This window comes from Oncorhynchus clarkii, chromosome 27, assembly GCF_045791955.1.
Source record: "Oncorhynchus clarkii lewisi isolate Uvic-CL-2024 chromosome 27, UVic_Ocla_1.0, whole genome shotgun sequence".
In the NCBI taxonomy this organism is placed as follows: Eukaryota; Metazoa; Chordata; class Actinopteri; order Salmoniformes; family Salmonidae; genus Oncorhynchus; species Oncorhynchus clarkii.
In genome coordinates this window covers 51,801,204-51,819,956 of record NC_092173.1, presented here as the reverse complement: position 1 = coordinate 51,819,956, position 18,753 = coordinate 51,801,204, and the positions used below count along the sequence as shown (strand labels likewise).

The 18,753-nt window shown below is 44.4% G+C and overlaps 1 protein-coding gene across 7 annotated transcripts in view; it reads right to left on the bottom strand.

Annotated features, from left to right (window-relative positions):
* The window catches only part of LOC139386138 (serine/threonine-protein phosphatase 5-like), a 37,360-nt gene that overhangs the window by 6,745 nt on the left and 11,862 nt on the right, over positions 1–18,753 (bottom strand). For all 7 annotated transcript variants that reach the window (XR_011629002.1, XR_011629005.1, XR_011629007.1 and 4 more), the window contains exons 3-11: positions 17,969–18,116; positions 17,613–17,734; positions 15,563–15,628; positions 15,321–15,419; positions 15,098–15,203; positions 6,935–7,077; positions 925–1,012; positions 794–834; positions 494–672 (exon numbers count right to left, since the gene is read on the bottom strand). Coding sequence is in view for 1 of the 7 variants with exons in the window: in XM_071131581.1 (XP_070987682.1) it covers positions 494–672; positions 794–834; positions 925–1,012; positions 6,935–7,077; positions 15,098–15,203; positions 15,321–15,419; positions 15,563–15,628; positions 17,613–17,734; positions 17,969–18,116 (992 nt within the window). In the remaining 6 variants the exon portion in view is untranslated. The remainder of the gene's footprint in view (positions 1–493; positions 673–793; positions 835–924; positions 1,013–6,934; positions 7,078–15,097; positions 15,204–15,320; positions 15,420–15,562; positions 15,629–17,612; positions 17,735–17,968; positions 18,117–18,753) is intronic.

Here is an 18,753-nt window from a genome sequence, read left to right as displayed (position 1 = left end):
AGGGAGAGAGAAAGAGAGAGAGGTGGATGGGAGGGAGAGAGAAAGAGAGAGAGGTGGATGAGGGAGAGAGAGGTGGATGGGGGAGAGAGAGAGAGGTGGATGGGGGAGAGAGAGAGAGGTGGATGGGGGAGAGAGAGAGAGAGGTGGATGGGGGAGAGAGAGAGAGGTGGAAGGGAGGGAAAGAGAGGTGGAAGGGAGGGAAAGAGAGGTGGAAGGGAGGGAAAGAGAGGTGGAAGGGAGGGAAAGAGAGGTGGAAGGGAGGGAAAGAGAGGTGGAAGGGAGGGAAAGAGAGGTGGAAGGGAGGGAAAGAGAGGTGGAAGGGAGGGAGAGAGAGAGAGAGGAGGAAGAGAATACTGTTACTGTCATCTTAAACTAAGGCTTTAGAGAGGGATGGCATTTGAAAGTCTTACAATATACGTTTTTATTTTAAATATGGCAATGCAGATGGAATCACTAAAATTGGATTGCATAGTGAGTCTGTTGCCATAGTTACCAGTAGTTGGGCGCTGAGAAGACTGTGATGCACTTCCCTGAGTGTGTGACCTCATAACCCTCTGCCTTGACCTCGTGACTGCGGACGATGTAATCCAGATTGTTCTGGTCAAGGAACCGCTCGGTGACATCCGGCCCAAACTGACAGCTCACACCTCGCTTAGACACACACCGGCCATTCTGAGACAGATGGAGGGGAGGAGAGAAAGTAGATAACTGTACTGCATGATGTCATCTATTTGAAGCAGATTATTGTTGATGACAGAGTGTATTTTGAGTGTGGTGCAAGGAAACACCAAACCTGTGGCTGTGGATCTGACCAGAGAAGATCACACATAGGACCTGAAGAAAACAACAAACAAACTTATTCCTTGGTCCTAAAGAGGACAATAAAGATATTGATAAAGATATTGATTCATTGATTGATTTTACCAGAGTCGGGGGGCTGTCTGTTCCTGTCGATCTTCTTCAGATCATCCAATGTCACTCCGTCCTCACTGAAGAGCCCCCCGTGCATCACCTGGCACAGACAACACAACTATAGATAACAATCTTCAAATGTACCTACCATGTCCAGTTGAACCTACCATGAACCTACCATGTCCAGTTGTACCACTGGAAGCCTAACAGCGAACCTACCATGTCCAGTTGTACCACTGGAAGCCTAACAGGGAACCTACCATGTCCAGTTGTACCACTGGAAGCCTAACAGGGAACCTACCATGTCCAGTTGTACCACTGGAAGCCTAACAGCGAACCTACCATGTCCAGTTGTACCACTGGAAGCCTAACAGGGAACCTACCATGTCCAGTTGTACCACTGGAAGCCTAACAGGGAACCTACCATGTCCAGTTGTACCACTGGAAGCCTAACAGCGAACCTACCATGTCCAGTTGTACCACTGGAAGCCTAACAGGGAACCTACCATGTCCAGTTGTACCACTGGAAGCCTAACAGGGAACCTACCATGTCCAGTTGTACCACTGGAAGCCTAACAGGGAAACTACCATGTCCAGTTGTACCACTGGAAGCCTAACAGGGAACCTACCATGTCCAGTTGTACCACTGGAAGCCTAACAGGGAAACTACCATGTCCAGTTGTACCACTGGAAGCCTAACAGGGAACCTACCATGTCCAGTTGTACCACTGGAAGCCTAACAGGGAACCTACCATGTCCAGTTGTACCACTGGAAGCCTAACAGGGAAACTACCATGTCCAGTTGTACCACTGGAAGCCTAACAGGGAACCTACCATGTCCAGTTGTACCACTGGAAGCCTAACAGGGAACCTACCATGTCCAGTTGTACCACTGGAAGCCTAACAGCGAACCTACCATGTCCAGTTGTACCACTGGAAGCCTAACAGGGAACCTACCATGTCCAGTTGTACCACTGGAAGCCTAACAGGGAAACTACCGTGTCCAGTTGTACCACTGGAAGCCTAACAGGGAACCTACCATGTCCAGTTGTACCACTGGAAGCCTAACAGGGAACCTACCTTGTCCAGTTGTACCACTGGAAGCCTAACAGGGAACCTACCATGTCCAGTTGTACCACTGGAAGCCTAACAGGGAAACTACCATGTCCAGTTGTACCACTGGAAGCCTAACAGGGAACCTACCATGTCCAGTTGTACCACTGGAAGCCTAACAGGGAACCTACCATGTCCAGTTGTACCACTGGAAGCCTAACAGGGAAACTACCATGTCCAGTTGTACCACTGGAAGCCTAACAGGGAACCTACCATGTCCAGTTGTACCACTGGAAGCCTAACAGGGAACCTACCATGTCCAGTTGTACCACTGGAAGCCTAACAGCGAACCTACCATGTCCAGTTGTACCACTGGAAGCCTAACAGGGAACCTACCATGTCCAGTTGTACCACTGGAAGCCTAACAGGGAAACTACCGTGTCCAGTTGTACCACTGGAAGCCTAACAGGGAACCTACCATGTCCAGTTGTACCACTGGAAGCCTAACAGGGAACCTACCATGTCCAGTTGTACCACTGGAAGCCTAACAGGGAAACTACCATGTCCAGTTGTACCACTGGAAGCCTAACAGGGAAACTACCATGTCCAGTTGTACCACTGGAAGCCTAACAGCGAACCTACCATGTCCAGTTGTACCACTGGAAGCCTAACAGGGAAACTACCATGTCCAGTTGTACCACTGGAAGCCTAACAGGGAACCTACTATGACTGTTGTTACACTGTGCCAGAGATTAGGTGTCGGAGGTTAGAGGTCAAGGTTACCTACCAGGGTAGAATCTCAATTGCATACTCCTCACCTGCTTTTCAATAGAGAGGTTCTGAGGGACCATTGGCTTTCTCATTTAATGGGTTTTGAGAAGGAGGCGAGTAGAGAGGACGCGAGGAGTATGCAATTGAGATTCTTCCCAGTTGATAAGGTATGTGAGAAAACAACTGCTTCAAAGGGGGTGTGAAGGACTCCTATCCTCGATGAGGGGAGGAATCTGCCCTTCACCTACTAACAAATTGACACGCTTCTTGACTATTGGATTACTATCTGTTTCCGAGTCACGGAGGAAAGACGGACGGACCTTTGCCCAAATGAGAAAAGGCCCAGGACTTTGTCGTTGATGCATTGTGCCAAAGGTTAGGGGTCAGGGAAAAATTCACTTGAACGGCCCTCCAACTGGTGATTACTAGTGAGAAACTGCTTTATCATCCAACAAGTTTACCACTTGCAGCTCTCCGATGTCATTTGTCAACAAAGAAGACAGCAAGCATGGCAGCATCTTCAGCAGTTGTTTATGGTAAGAACAAAACACAAATGGTTGTTACATTTATTGTATTAAGAGAAAGCAGCTTGAGATACTTATGGTTAATGCTAAATTGTAATTATTTAGTCTCTATGGCCTATTTATTGCCTTACCTCCTTACTCTTCTACATTTGCACACACTGTACATAGATTTTCTTATTGTGTTATTGACTGTTTGTTTATGTGTAACTCGGTTGTTGTCACACTGCATTGCTTTATCTTGGTAAATAAATGGTAAAAAAAAAGAGCAAAACAATCAAAAGCCAGTATTTGACAGTATTTCCCTGGGCTCCCGAGTGGCGCAGCAGTCTAAGGCACTGCGTCTCAGTGCAAGAGGCAGTCCCAGGTTCAAATCCAGGCTGTATCACATCCGCCTGTGATTGGGAGTCCCATAGGGCCGCGCACAATTGGCCCAGTGTTGTCCGGGTTATTGTAAATAAGAATTTGTTCTTAACCAACTTAAAAAATAAAATGAGGGTTATGGTAATAAAGTACCCATAAAAACATTGAAATACCATGGCCCCTTTTTAAATGGTTGTTTTTTAAAAAGATGACAAAAGGAGACAGCTAAAAAGGAGCGCTATCGTAAGCTTGGGAGGGACGAGAGGAATCATGACAAAATATATTTTGGAGCCAAATCTGTTTATTTGGGCAAGTAGCCTCACTGGCTGTGCGTTGTGTTGTAAATCATCAGGGGCCCGGCTGCAGAGCACACAACTCTGCTCTCCCCAGAACTGGATCATTATTAATTGATATGCATTTTTACATAATCCTCCTCTCTTATTAGGTCTTGGTCTGTATGTTGTAGCTAGGTTGTAGCCTACATTGTGTTTCACAACACCTGACTTCACAACAACATGGCAGCGCTTGGAAGTAGGCATAATGGCAGGCTGTACAAGTTCACCTCTGGCCTTCACTATGGCCATGGAAGTCATCATCAGGGCATTGAGATGGGTGGTCGGCGGTGAGGTATGGAAGGGCTCCATCTCCCACCAATCCGAGAATACATGGATGACATGACTACACTGACCACCACTGCAGCATGCACCAGGCGGCTACTTACAAAACTGCAGGATAACATCAAGGGGGCCCGGATGAAAATCAAGCCAAGCAAATCTCGAAGCATCTCCATAGTCAAGGGACAGCTTAAAGATGTGAGGTTCTGCATTGGAGATGACCCGAGACCAACGGTGTCTGAGCAACCCGTCAAGAGCCTGGGTAGATGGTACAACGAAAGCCTCTGGGATAAAGATCAAGTGCAGCAAGTAAGGCAGGACATCGCCGACGGTCTTGAGAACATCAACAAGACACTACTGCCTGGGAAGCTCAAGCTTTGGTGCCTACAGTTTGGACTTCTCCCCCGGGTAATGTGGCCACTTACCGTCTATGAAGTCCCAATAACAACAGTGGAGAAGATGGCGCGAACCATTACCTCATACGTGAAGAAATGGCTGGGTGTCCCACAATGCCTGAGTAACATCGGCCTCTATGGCAAAGGGGTCCTCTTACAAGTCTAATGGAGGAGTATAAGTGCTCTAAAGTAAGACTTCAGATGACATTGAAGGACTCCAAAGACCAGACCATTAGCAAGGCTGCACCTCCCTACAAACTGGACGGAAATGGACATCATCCAAGGCTGTGCAGCAAGCCACATCAGCCCTGAGACACCAAGACATTGTGGGGAATATCCAGCATGGAAGAGGAGGCTTTGGCCTGGCAGCAAGCAAACCAACATTCCATAAGGCAACAACATCTGAACGCAGGAAGCTGGTGGTCGGGGAGGTTCGCAGACAGGAGGAGACGGCAAGAAGTGCAAAGGCTGTTTCTCTTGCTAAACAAGGGCAATGGACGCGGTGGGAAGGCCTGGAGAGGAGAAAGATCAACTAGAGTGAGCTTTGGCAAATGGAGGCAAGCAACATCAGCTTCATCATAAGAGCTGTTTATGTGCTTCCATCACCAAAAAACCTACATCAATGGTATGGCGAGGACTCGACCTGCCCCCTCTGCCCAGCTCCAGCGACTCTCAGACATATAATGACAGGTTGCAAGACCAGCCTCTCACAAGGCCGCTACACCTGGAGGCACAATCAGGTCCTACAGAGCCTGGCTGCAGCACTTGAGACCAAGAGGAGTGCAACCAATTCATTACCTCCAAAAACAAGCAATCCCGTCAAAACCGGGAGGGACAGAAAAGGCCCAAGCATCCTCCTAAGAAGCCAGAAACTGGACACCTAGCCATGGCCCAGGACTGGAAGATGCTTGTTGATATTGGCCAGCAACTTATTTTTCCACTTGACATAGCTTCTACCAACCTTAGGCCAGACATGGTATTCTTGTCCCCTTCACGAAAGGCTGTGTACATCATAGAGCTCACAGTCCCATGGGAAAACTCTGTTGAAAAGGCCCATGAGCGTAAGAAACTGCGTTACACAAAGTTGGCAGCAGATGCAACTCAGTGTGGCTGGAATGCAAAAGTCTAGCTAGTTGAAGTGGGATGCAGAGGATTTGTGGCTTCTTCCACCATCAGGTTGCTGAAAGAACTTGGAATCCATGGACAGGCTCTGCGGCAGACCGTCAGAGCAGTTTCTCAAGCAGCTGAAAGAGGCAGCCAGTGGATCTGGATCAAACGGAAGGACCCTTGCTGGGCTATAACTTCATGACCCCCCACCCCCACCTGAGAACCCAATTCAGATCTCTCCAACTTGAGGGCATGTGAGGTATGCGGTCAGCTGTAGGGCTGGCTCATGGAAGAGGACGCCCCTGCCTTGCATAGATAGTCCCGTGGGAAATCTTAATTGGGCATGGGACACAAGGTAAGGCTTGATCACCCTTTAGCTGGCCACCTTTGATGAGGGTGTTTAGTGATTAAAGGCCGAAACACCCACTGATTCGAAGGCACACTACTGAGGATGTGTCCCAAAATTGACATCTTAACCCAGTCTAAGAAATAAACCTCCCATGCCACTCTGTCAACATCACGGCAAATCTCATGTGAGTGCATTCCATCTATTGGCACAATGGACAGTTTTTAACATCTCATCCTGTGTTTTATGATTCTGTTAATAATGGAAACAGGCCAACTATACACGTTGTTCCTTAATAAGCTTTGCTCAGCTTTATTTTTTGGACAAATCTTTCCAGATGTCTTCATATTGTTTCCTCAATTCCACTTCTTGTTGCCTGTAATATTTGTAATTCAAAATAAAGCTGTGAGAGAGACTTTCAGAATTGTTCCTATTTGAAAGCTGCAACTTTAGGACATTACCTTTAAATTGTCTTAATGCTTTTAAAAGGCCATTTAAAATTAGCAAGATTTGGCTTCTGGCTGTTTGGTTATGCAGGCTATAGCAAAGGAATAAGCCAGGAATAAGGAATAAGCCACTTGACATGGCCCTGCTGTGGGCTGCCTGGCCAGCTCTTTAATGCCAGACAAGTTGAAATACTCTATACACAGTCTGTCACATCACGATGTTGGACAGTCATCTTCGATATCCGATATTGTAATATGGCCCAACCCTATTTCCCAGTTCAAAACGTGAAAGTACCAACTCATATTTACGACCTTCCCACTTGGTTATGAATGCAGCATCACCTACCAGGGCTTGCCGTTGATGCACTGGGCTATTGATTAGCGGTCACAGGTCAGGGTTACCTACCAGGACTTTGCCATTGATGCACTGGGCTAGAGGCAGCCACTGGAAGACCTCACTGAAGAGAGTGAACATCTGAGCGGTGTACTTGGCCTTCACCTCCCCCTCAAAACCATACATCTGGTTCATGTTGTCAGTCTCGTGGTTACCTAGTTACACAGAAACATATGGACATTAGTTAAAAATACAATTTACCCTTCTCTAAGCCATGCCCCAGAATTTGGGGCAAAATTAATAATGGCAATGCTCTGATGGATACCAACTGTGGTCGAGTCAGACACCTCAGACAAGCTTACATTTCAGACCCATGGAAGGCCAGGGGGGCAAAAACACAGATTTCATCCCAAAATAAATGGTTTAAAAATGGCTAAATAATTGAACAGTGCTTATATTTAGATACATAAAATACAGCCTGTTGAAGTGTTTTTTTTATCCTAAATTATACTGTTGAATTGTTTGTTAGCTAGCTGGCCAGCTAGCTCTCATTGCAAACAATGCCAGTGCTAGTAGCCAGCTAGCCATAGTTAATATAACTAGTTTTTCTCCAAATGCATGTTAGCTAGCTAAATTGGCTTTATTAGGAATAGAACTTTCATCTGCTGTCGACATGCACAAACAATTTAAGAGAAGCTCCAAAATTAGTTAGCAGTTTGAATGCAGTGCATTGAACCGTCCAGTGGCTAGCCACACTACAAACTTAATTTGACCAGGTTCCTGTGAAGCAATTGTAATGACAGTCCACCACAACATACCCAAGAGTCTCCTGATCAGCAAGGGGTAATCTGTGTTTCATTTCATTGTGTATTAAAAATACAATTTGAGATCATTGTGAGGTGTTTTCTCCAGTGGTTTGAAAGGGGAATTGGGCTTCCTGGGAAAATGTTGACCAAGGTTGCAACAGTAACCAAGGGGGGCGGGGCTTAGGGAAGAGTCAATTACACATGGGAATAGAAGACCAGACACTGACATACAACAGTTTTTATCAACATTAATGTAAGAGCAGGTAGAAGGAGTCAGGGAGCAGCATACTGACCACTGAGGAAGGAGTCAGGGAGCAGCATACTAACCACTGAGGAAGGAGTCAGGGAGCAGCATACTGACCACAGAGGAAGGAGTCAGGGAGCAGCATACTGACCACTGAGGAGGTACGATGAGTCAGGGAGCAGCATACTGACCACTGAGGAGGTAAAAGGAGTCAGGGAGCAGCATACTGACCACTGAGGAGGTAAAAGGAATCAGGGAGCAGCATACTGACCACTGAGGAGGTAAAATGAATCAGGGAGCAGCATACTGACCACTGAGGAGGTAGAAGGAATCAGGGAGCAGCATACTGACCACTGAGGAGGTAGAAGGAATCAGGGAGCAGCATACTGACCACTGAGGAGGTAGAAGGAATCAGGGAGCAGCATACTGACCACTGAGGAGGTAGAAGGAATCAGGGAGGAGCATACTGACCACTGAGGAGGTGGAAGGAATCAGGGAGGAGCATACTGACCACTGAGGAGGTAGAAGGAATCAGGGAGGAGCATACTGACCACTGAGGAGGTAGAAGGAATCAGGGAGGAGCATACTGACCACTGAGGAGGTAGAAGGAATCAGGGAGGAGCATACTGACCACTGAGGAGGTAGAAGGAATCAGGGAGGAGCATACTGACCACTGAGGAGGTAGAAGGAATCAGGGAGGAGCATACTGACCACTGAGGAGGTAGAAGGAATCAGGGAGGAGCATACTGACCACTGAGGAGGTAGAAGGAATCAGGGAGGAGCATACTGACCACTGAGGAGGTAGAAGGAATCAGGGAGGAGCACCCTTTAATGGTTCAAACAGCCGACCAATCAGTCTGTTACAATTGCTTAGCAAACTTTTGGAAATAATTGTGTTTGATCAAATAAAAAAAAGTTATTTTACAGAAAACAAAATAACACTTTCAGCATGCTTATAGGGAAGGGCACTCTTCGTGCTCGGCAATGACACAAATTATTGGCTGAAAGAAATGTATAGAAGATTGGGGAGCTGTTCTGTTAGACTTCAATGCAGTTTTTGAGGTCATTGATCATAAGCTATTGCTGAATGTTTGTTTTTTTAGGTGTTATGGATTGTAAGTTACCCATCTAATAGAACACTGAGGGTTTTCTTTAATGGAAGCCTCTCTCATGGAAATTCTGTTGAGTGGTGGCTAAAATGGGAAAGAAGGACATAGGTAAATTGAAGTTGGTCTAGAATAAAGCAGCACCTATCGCACTTAGACGCACACAGAGGGAAAGTGTCAGTAACATGCATGTCAGTCTCTGCTGGCTTTAAAGTTGAGGACAGATTGACTGCATCACTATTGGTCTTTGTGCGAGGTATTGATGTGTTGAAGGTACCGAACTGCCTGTTCAAGCAATTGGCACATACAGTACCAGTCAAAAGTTTGGACACACCTACTCATTCAAGGGTTACCCTTTATTTTTACTACTTTCTATATTGTAGAACTATATTAAGGGAACACCTCCCTGAAATTGACAAATGAATGGGATAATGTTGGCACCATACGAAACATATACAAGATGTACAATACCACTCAGTTGGACGACGTTTCATTCAAAGTTGTCTACAAATGCCAAGTGTAACACTGCAAAAAATCCAATAGATGGCCAGTGCGCTCCACCGTAATTTTTCATATTACAAATGTAACACAAGTCAAGACCCAAGATTAAAATTTTGAAAATTTGAGAAAAAAAAAATCAAAACGTATAACCCCATTAAAATTTCTGGACCGTATTTCGAAAATCTTTCAATTTGTTTTTGTCAATTACACATGTATAAGAACTGAATGAACATACTTTCGTAAAATTGTAGTATCATAAAAAAAAATCATTATTTTTGACTTGTCTATAAGGCATATGTTTTGTCCATTTGCAATATGATTTCATATGAAGTCAAAAGTCAAGTCACTTTTTTGTTGCCAAATGCCATAAGAAATGTCCAAATGCATTATGAAAGATTTGAAAGTGCCAAATCAGGATGTTATGTCCATTTGCCATGTACGATCAATTGATGTCGGTTTACAAACCCAAAAGTCAGTGAACCATTTCCAACAGGAATTTATACTGCCCAAACGATATATAGCACTATGTTAAGCCATGAATCAACCTAGATGGTCTATTTGTCATGTATGATGAGGGAGAAGTGGGTCTGTTGTTTAAAAAAAAAAAAGTTAAACGTCCAAAATGACAAGGCCACTGGATGGCCACTGGTGGGGGGTGCTCCCTACCCAACCGTGGACCCCTTGCTACCCCGTAATGGCATTAAAAACCATTAAAAAAATGTGCTCCTGGTAACCCGTTCCAATCACCAGGTGCACGGCTGTCCATTTGCAGTATGTTTCAATGGGCATTTACCATCACGAATTTGACATGCTCAAAAATTCTGCAGAAATGCAAAATTGACTGGCCCGATGAACTTGGGATGGTGATAGTGGTTCCTCTCCATCGCTCGTTGTGTTGATTTCATCATGTCCATTTGGTGATGTTTTTTTCACTGTTGAATCATACTGCAAATGTACTGTGCATTTGCAATATGTTTCAATGGGCATTTACCATCACGAATTTGACATGCTCAAAAATACTGCAGAATTGCAAAATTGACTGTCCCGGTGAACTCGGGATGGCCGGGCAGTGATTCTGGTTCCTCTCCATCACTCGTTTGGGTTGATTTCAGAATGTCACTTTGGTGATGGTACCTCACTGTTTAAACATATTGCAAATGGACAAAAGTCCGCCAGCAAATCACCATCCATCAGTCAATTAGATATCATTCTGACACCAAACTGATACAAACTGACACCACACCCACTTTTTCCAACTCGTTTAGATGCCAACTATCACATATTTCAGAGCAGGCCCAAAATTCACAGCGCCTTCTGTTCAAACTAAAGGTTGACCGATTAATCGGAATGACCGATTAATCGGAATGGCCGATTAATTCGGGCCAATTTCAAGTTTTCATAACAATCGAAAATCTGTATTTTTGGGCGTCGATTTGCTGATTTGTATGTTTTTACACCTTTATTTAGTCTTTATTTAACTAGGCAAGTCAGTTAAGAACACATTCTTATTTTCAATGACGGCCTAGGAACAGTGGGTTAACTGCCTCGTTCAGGGGCAGAAAGACAGATTTTCACCTTGTCAGCTCGGGGGATTCAATCTTACAACCTTACAGTTAACTAGTCCAACACAATAACGACCAGCCTCTCTCATTGCACTCCACAAGGAGACGGCTTACTGCATTTGCGTAACAGGCAAAGGTAAGTTGCTAGCTAGCATTAAACTTATCTTGTAAAAAACAATCAATCATAATCACTAGTTAACTACACATGGTTTATGATATTAACAGATATTATCTAGCGTGTCCTGTGTTGCATATGATGTGACTGAGCATACAAGCATAAAAGTATTAAAGTATCTGACTGAGCGGTGGTAGGCAGAAGCAGACGCGTAAACATTCATTCAAACAGCACTTTCGTGCGTTTTACCTGCAGCTCTTCGTTGTGCGTCAAGCGTTGCGCTGTTTATGACTTCAAACTTATCAACTCCCGAGATGAGGCTGGTGTGACCGAAGTGAAATGGCTGGCTAGTTAGCGCGCGCTAATAGCGTTTCAAAATTCACACGCTGCTTCGATGTGGTGGCTGTTGTTGTTGTGTTGCTAGTTCGAGCCCAGGGAGGAGTGAGGAGAGGGACGGAAGCTATATTGTTACACTGGCAATACTAAAGTGCCTATAAGAACATCCAATAGTCAAAGGTTAATGAAATACAAATGTTATAGAGGGAAATAGTCCTATAATTCCTATCATAACTACGACCTAAAACTTCTTACCTGGGAATATTGAAGACTCATGTTAAAAGGAACCATCAGCTTTCATATTTTCTCATGTTCTGAGCAAGGAACTGAAACGTTAGCTTTCTTACATATTGCACAAACCAAATTGAACATGTTTCATTATCTACTTGATGCTAAATTGATGTATTATATTAAGTTAAAATAAGTGTGAATTCAGTATTGTTGTAATTGTCATTATTACAAATAAAAAATATATTTTTTAAATATATTTATTTATTATTTTATTGTAAATCGGCCGATTAATCGGTATTGGCTTTTTTGGTCCTCCAATAATTGGTATCGCCGTTGAAAAATCATAATCGGTCGACCTCTAGTTCAAACCATAATAAAAACATAAAACACATAGTTACGTTCTAGCTGCGGGTCCAGTTCTGACATTATGTGTAGGCCTAGCTGAGGCGACCCCGAATCCCAAGTTTCGGCTCGATAGGTCATTTGGAGCCCGAGTAGCGACCTTAATTGGTGTTGTAAATCCACATTTTCCAGGCGTTGCTACAGGGTCCTTGAATGAGCTTTCAGACAGAAACGTTAGGGTCCGTCTATGGGCAAAGGCGGTTTCAATGCACCTAGTCTTGCGACTCTGGGACATTTCTAAATGTCGTAATTTTTGTGATGTCAAAATGAATTGAAGTTATTGCAAGTGTACGAGGCTGTTTCTCGGTCCGAGAACCTTCTAGAGCCACATAACTCACCATGCACTATAGACCTGAACTCTAGAACAGGCTTCTAAAGTTTCAGAGCTGTAGGTCTGACGGTTCTTTAATAGTTCAAACAAAGGTAACTATTGCAGGCTCTGTGTCTCTCTAAGCCTCACACTGTGTCCCTCCGTCCTAGCTGTGTGCGTGTGTGAATTTTTCTTGGAAATTTGATGAGAGACATGACTGATTTACAGTTCATGAGGGTTGCCTAATCACACATTTAAAGTTTTGGAAAGATCTGACTTTTTTATGCTTGTAAAGCATTTTTTGAAAATCTGAGATGACAGTGTTGTTAAGCACTGCACTTTGTCACTCCATCCTTGCTTTGTGTGTGTGTGTGTGCTTTTCTTTGACATCTGTTGGGAGAAATTACTGATTTACAGTTAATGAGGGTTGCTTAATGACACATATGAAGTTTAGAAAAAAATCAGTCCTTTTTAACCCATGACTATTTGACTATTTTCATTTTTTACCTTTAATCCCAGAAAAATGGCCATAACTCAAAAACCGTTGAGGCCTCAACGCCATCTTGTTCGGGGCCAACAGCCCATTATGCCAAACCTATGCTCACCAAGTTTAGTCTTCGAAGTCTTTTCCGTTTAGGAAAATAGGCCACGTCGTGATTGGTGATGTTTTGTACATTTTCAATATGATTCCATTCGCCCTCTGGTGGGATTTACCGGGACAGAGGAAAAATGGCCCAAATTTAAAAAATGTATAAAACGGAAACCGAATGTCCGAGAGACTTTGTTCGATGACTTCCCGGAAGATCCGGCCCCCGTGCATAGCCCGCCGCCGTCCGCGAATTTTACAAATGTTCGCGGACGTCTAGTAAGGGACTTTTGACTGGTACTGTAGTTTAGACACTAATCGGTACAAGACATACAACCAGATGTCTCTTCCCAGTCTCCAGGTTCAGAACAGAGGCTGGGAAAGGCACCATTTTTAAATAGAGGTAACTCAAGCTAGCAATAAGCATAGATTTAAACAAATAAAAAAAACTGATAAAAGAACACCTTACTGCACAAAGGGGACTTTAGAGAGACGGCCATTTTAGAAACACTATCGTTCAAAGGTTTGGGGCAACTTAGCTTTTCTTCAGCATCCCGGAGTCGCCTCTTCACTGTTGACGTTGAGACTGGACAGAGGAACTCTGCCTAGAAGGTCAGCATCCTGCCTCTTCACTGTTGACGTTGAGACTGGACAGAGGAACTCTGCCTAGAAGGTCAGCATCCTGCCTCTTCACTGTTGACGTTGAGACTGGACAGAGGAACTCTGCCTAGAAGGTCAGCATCCTGCCTCTTCACTGTTGAGACTGGACAGAGGAACTCTGCCTAGAAGGTCAGCATCCTGCCTCTTCACTGTTGACGTTGAGACTGGACAGAGGAACTCTGCCTAGAAGGTCAGCATCCCAGAGTCGCCTCTTCACTGTTGATGTTGAGACTGGACAGAGGAACTCTGCCTAGAAGGTCAGCATCCCGGAGTCGCCTCTTCACTGTTGACGTTGAGACTGGACAGAGGAACTCTGCCTAGAAGGTCAGCATCTTGGAGTCACCTCTTCACTGTTGACGTCGAGACTGGACAGAGGAACTCTGCCTAGAAGGTCAGCATCCTGCCTCTTCACTGTTGACGTTGAGACTGGACAGAGGAACTCTGCCTAGAAGGTCAGCATCCCAGAGTCGCCTCTTCACTGTTGATGTTGAGACTGGACAGAGGAACTCTGCCTAGAAGGTCAGCATCCCAGAGTCGCCTCTTCACTGTTGACGTTGAGACTGGACAGAGGAACTCTGCCTAGAAGGTCAGCATCCCAGAGTCGCCTCTTCACTGTTGACGTTGAGACTGGACAGAGGAACTCTGCCTAGGTCAGCATCCCAGAGTCGCCTCTTCACTGTTGACGTTGAGACTGGACAGAGGAACTCTGCCTAGAAGGTCAGCATCCCAGAGTCGCCTCTTCACTGTTGACGTTGAGACTGGACAGAGGAACTCTGCCTAGAAGGTCAGCATCCCAGAGTCGCCTCTTCACTGTTGACGTTGAGACTGGACAGAGGAACTCTGCCTAGAAGGTCAGCATCCCGGAGTCGCCTCTTCACTGTTGACGTTGAGACTGGACAGAGGAACTCTGCCTAGAAGGTCAGCATCCCGGAGTCGCCTCTTCACTGTTGACGTTGAGACTGGACAGAGGAACTCTGCCTAGAAGGCCAGCATCCCAGAGTCGCCTCTTCACTGTTGACGTTGAGACTGGACAGAGGAACTCTGCCTAGAAGGTCAGCATCCCGGAGTCGCCTCTTCACTGTTGACGTCGAGAGTGGTTTTTTGTGGGTACTATTTTAATGAAGCTGCCAGTCGAATTTACTTTTCTTTCAAAATCAAGTGAACCCAAATTTTCGAACGGTAGTGTATATTGTATTGTAATTTACACTGTACCATGTACTGACTGATATGTTGGCTGTGTGAGACATTTTAAATAATGCTTTTTTTTGACTAATAATGTACTATGTCATATTTCATGTGGACCCCTGGTAGAGTAGCTGATGCTTTTGTAGCGGCTAATGGGGATCCTAATGAATATCAAAAATCCAAATACTGACCTCTGAGGAGGTAGAAGGAGTCAGGGAGGAGCAGCTTGAAGCCAAACAGAGTCAGGATGACCTCTAGGGAGAACGAACCACGATCCACAAAGTCTCCATTAAATAGCTGTGTTCTATTGTTAAGTGTTATAATGTACATTTCAATGAATACTAACACACACGGTTTACTGCACATGTCACCGTTTACTGCACATGTCACTGTGGCCGTGACTGAACAGGATACATAGGGGTTGGTCTCAGAGGGTAAGCCGTTCAGCTCAAAGATGTTTATAAGATCGTAGAACTGTCCATGTGTGTCGCCACAAATGGTTATCTTTTCTGTCTGTTGGGGAGAAAACAGAGGACAGGCAGGTTTAGGCACAGGGACAGTTCACCTGCTGAAGGGGATAATCATCTTGACAATTGCAGGACAGGAGAGGAGGAAGAGCAATACCAGGAAGTCAACAAATATCATGGATGTCTCACCTCTTTTAATGTGATCTCAATAAGACTGGGTAGTTTGGATAAGAGTTCTTTGACTTGGATCAGAATCTGAAAGGATACATTTTATTAGTTAACACAAATACAGTATTACATGTTTTATATAAGGGTTTTTATTTCATAAGGTTTAGGGCAATGCGTAAGTTTAGTAAACTAGGGGCCTCCCGAGTGGCGCAGTGGTCTAAGGCACTGCATCGACGGTGCTTGAGGTGTCACGACAGACCCGGGTTTGATCCCAGACTGTCACAGCCAGCTGTCACCGGGAGACCCTTGAGGCGGCGAACAATTGGCCTCATCAGTCTACACACAATACGCCATAAAGACAAAGCAAAAACAGTTTAGGAATTTTTTAAAATGTATACAAAAAAAGAAACTGCGGAAATATCACATTTGAATAAATATTCAGACCGTTTATTCATTACTTTGTTGAAGCACCTTTGGTAGCGATTACAGCCTCGGGTCTTCTTGGTAACATGTATTTGGGGAGTTTCTCCCTTCTCTGCAGATCCTCTCAAGCTCTGTCAGGTTGGAAGGGGAGTGTTGCTGCACAGCTATTTTCAGGTCTCTCCAGAGACATTCGATCGATCGGGTTCAAGTCCGGGCTCTGGCTGGGCCATTCAGAGACTTTCCCGAAGCCAATCCTGCTTTCTCATAGCTGTGTTCTTAGGGTCGTTGTCCTGTTGGAAGGTGAACCTTGGCCCCAGTCTGAGGTCCAGAGCAGTATGGAGCAGGTTTTCATCAAGGATCTCTCCGTACTTTGCTCTGTTCATCTTTCCCTCGATCCTGACTGGTCTCCACGGCCCTGCCGCTGAAAAACATCCCCACAGCATGATGCTGCCACCACCATGCTTCACCGTAGAGATGGCGCCAGGTTTCCTCCAGAAGCGAAGCTTGGCATTCAGGCTAAAGAGTTCAATCTTGGTTTCAACAGACCAGATAATCTTGTTTCTCATGATCTGAGAGTCCTTTAGGTGCCTTTTGGAAAACTCCAAGTGGGTTGTCATGCCTTTCACTGAAGAGTGGCTTCCATCTGGCCTGATTGGTGGGTGCTGCAGAGATGGTTGTCCTTCTGGAAGGTTCTCCCATCTCTAGAACTCTGTCAGAGTGACCAGCGGTTCCTTGGTCACCTCCCTGAACAAAGTCCTTCTCCCTCGATTGCTCAGTTAGGACGGGCAGACAGCGCTAGGAAGAGTATTTGGTGGTTCCAAACTTCATCCATTTAATAATGATGTAGGCCACTGTGTTCTTGGGGACCTTAAATCCTGTAGAAATGTTTCGGTACCCTTCCCCAGATCTGTGCCTTGACACAATCCTGTCTCGAAGCTCAACAGACAATTCCTTCAACCTCATGGCTTGGTTTTGACATGGCTTGCTCTGACATGCACTATCAACTGTGGGACCTTACATAGACAGGCGCGTCCCTTTCAAAATCATGTCCAATCAATTGAATTTACCACAGGTAGACCCCAATCAAGTTGTCGAAACATCTCAAGGATGATCAATGGAAACAGGACGCACCTGAGCTCAATTTCAAGTCTCATACCAAAAGGGTCTGAATAATTCTGTAAATAAGGTATTTAAATTTGCAAAAAAAAATCTAAAATGTTTTCGCCTTGTCATTATGGGTATTGTGTGTAGATTGATGAGGAAAAACATTTATTTAATACATTTTAGAATACGGCTGTAACGTAACAAAATGTGGAAAAATGGAAAGTCTGAATACTTTTCGAATGCACTCGATATTATTTTGCAAATGTAAAGACAACATTAAAATTAACAATAGTCTGACAATATTAGCCTATCACTTGTGAATGACGTAATTCTCCTGTCTTGTGATCTTAACTGTATATCTCCCTCTCATTTTTTATTCATTTGTAAACATTTCTAAAAACATAATTCCGCTTTGACATTATGGGGTGTGTAGGTCAGTGACACAAAATCTCAATTGAATCTATTTTAAATTCAGGCTGTAACACAACAAAATGTGGAAAAGGTCAACAGGTGAGAATACTTTCTGAAGGTAATGTATGTGTACCTGATAAGCACACTTTCTGTGCAGTTTCTTCTGGTCTTTGAAGCACTCCATCATCTCTTTCATGAACCTCATTGTCACCTTCCCTTCTTCCAGCTTCGGTCCTGTGTACTGGTCCTCGATCACTGCATGGTGGCACAATCAATCAACCAACTAAACCATCAAATGTATATAGAGACATTTGTCACTAAGAGCTTTACAGTAACTTAGCCTGGAAGGGTCGATGAAGCACAATGTATACAGGCAGTAGCCCATTATTTCTAGACATTAAAATGATGACTGCTGGATAATATACAGTTTTACAACCAATATTTTATTAAAGTAATTAATCATAAAATATGAGATGAGAAACCACTCACTCATGTTTTCGATGTCTAGGGAGTCTACGACTGATCTCTTCATCTCGTCGCTAGCAATGGCTCTCTCGAAGGCTTTCTGTTTCACGATCTTGTTGCACTCCTGGTACTTCATCTTAGCGTCCTTATCGTTAGGTCGCACGCGCACTACCTAACCACACAACAACAGGCAAACACACAGGGGGAGGAGCAGAAGTACAGTCAGTCACATGCAGCATACCACTTTGGATCCCACTGCTGGCTTGGTCCTGGATGGAAAACCAGATGCCTCACCAATTCAAAAAGAAAAGGAGAAAAAAGCATTATTTACCTCAAATCTGAAATCTACAATAGAAGCTAGCCAGTTTACTGGCTAACGTTAGTGTTAAGAGATTTTAATCAAGGTTTAACATGAATGATTAAATAATTATACTCAGAAACTTAACCATTAGGTATTAGAGGTTATGTAGCATGGATAAGGGGTAATTGGAAATGATAACCATTGTGGAAGAAGGAATGTATGTGTGTGTGTCTAAAGTAAGCAAAGAGTCTCATTAACCTATGTTTGAAACAACTCACCTATGACTTTGTGGCGATAAAATAAGACAGCGAGAGCCCTTCCAGGATTTCCTTATCTGGAACTGTCTGCTAAGTGGTAAGAAACTATGGTGAGACTTCAGGAGTTAATTCAGATATAGTGTGTCAGGTATGTGTGCTAGTGAGTTGGAATTAACTTTTGAACCTGCTTTGTCCTGGTCGAGAGGAGGAGATACATTTTATAACCTTTGACGTCATATTTGATATATAAA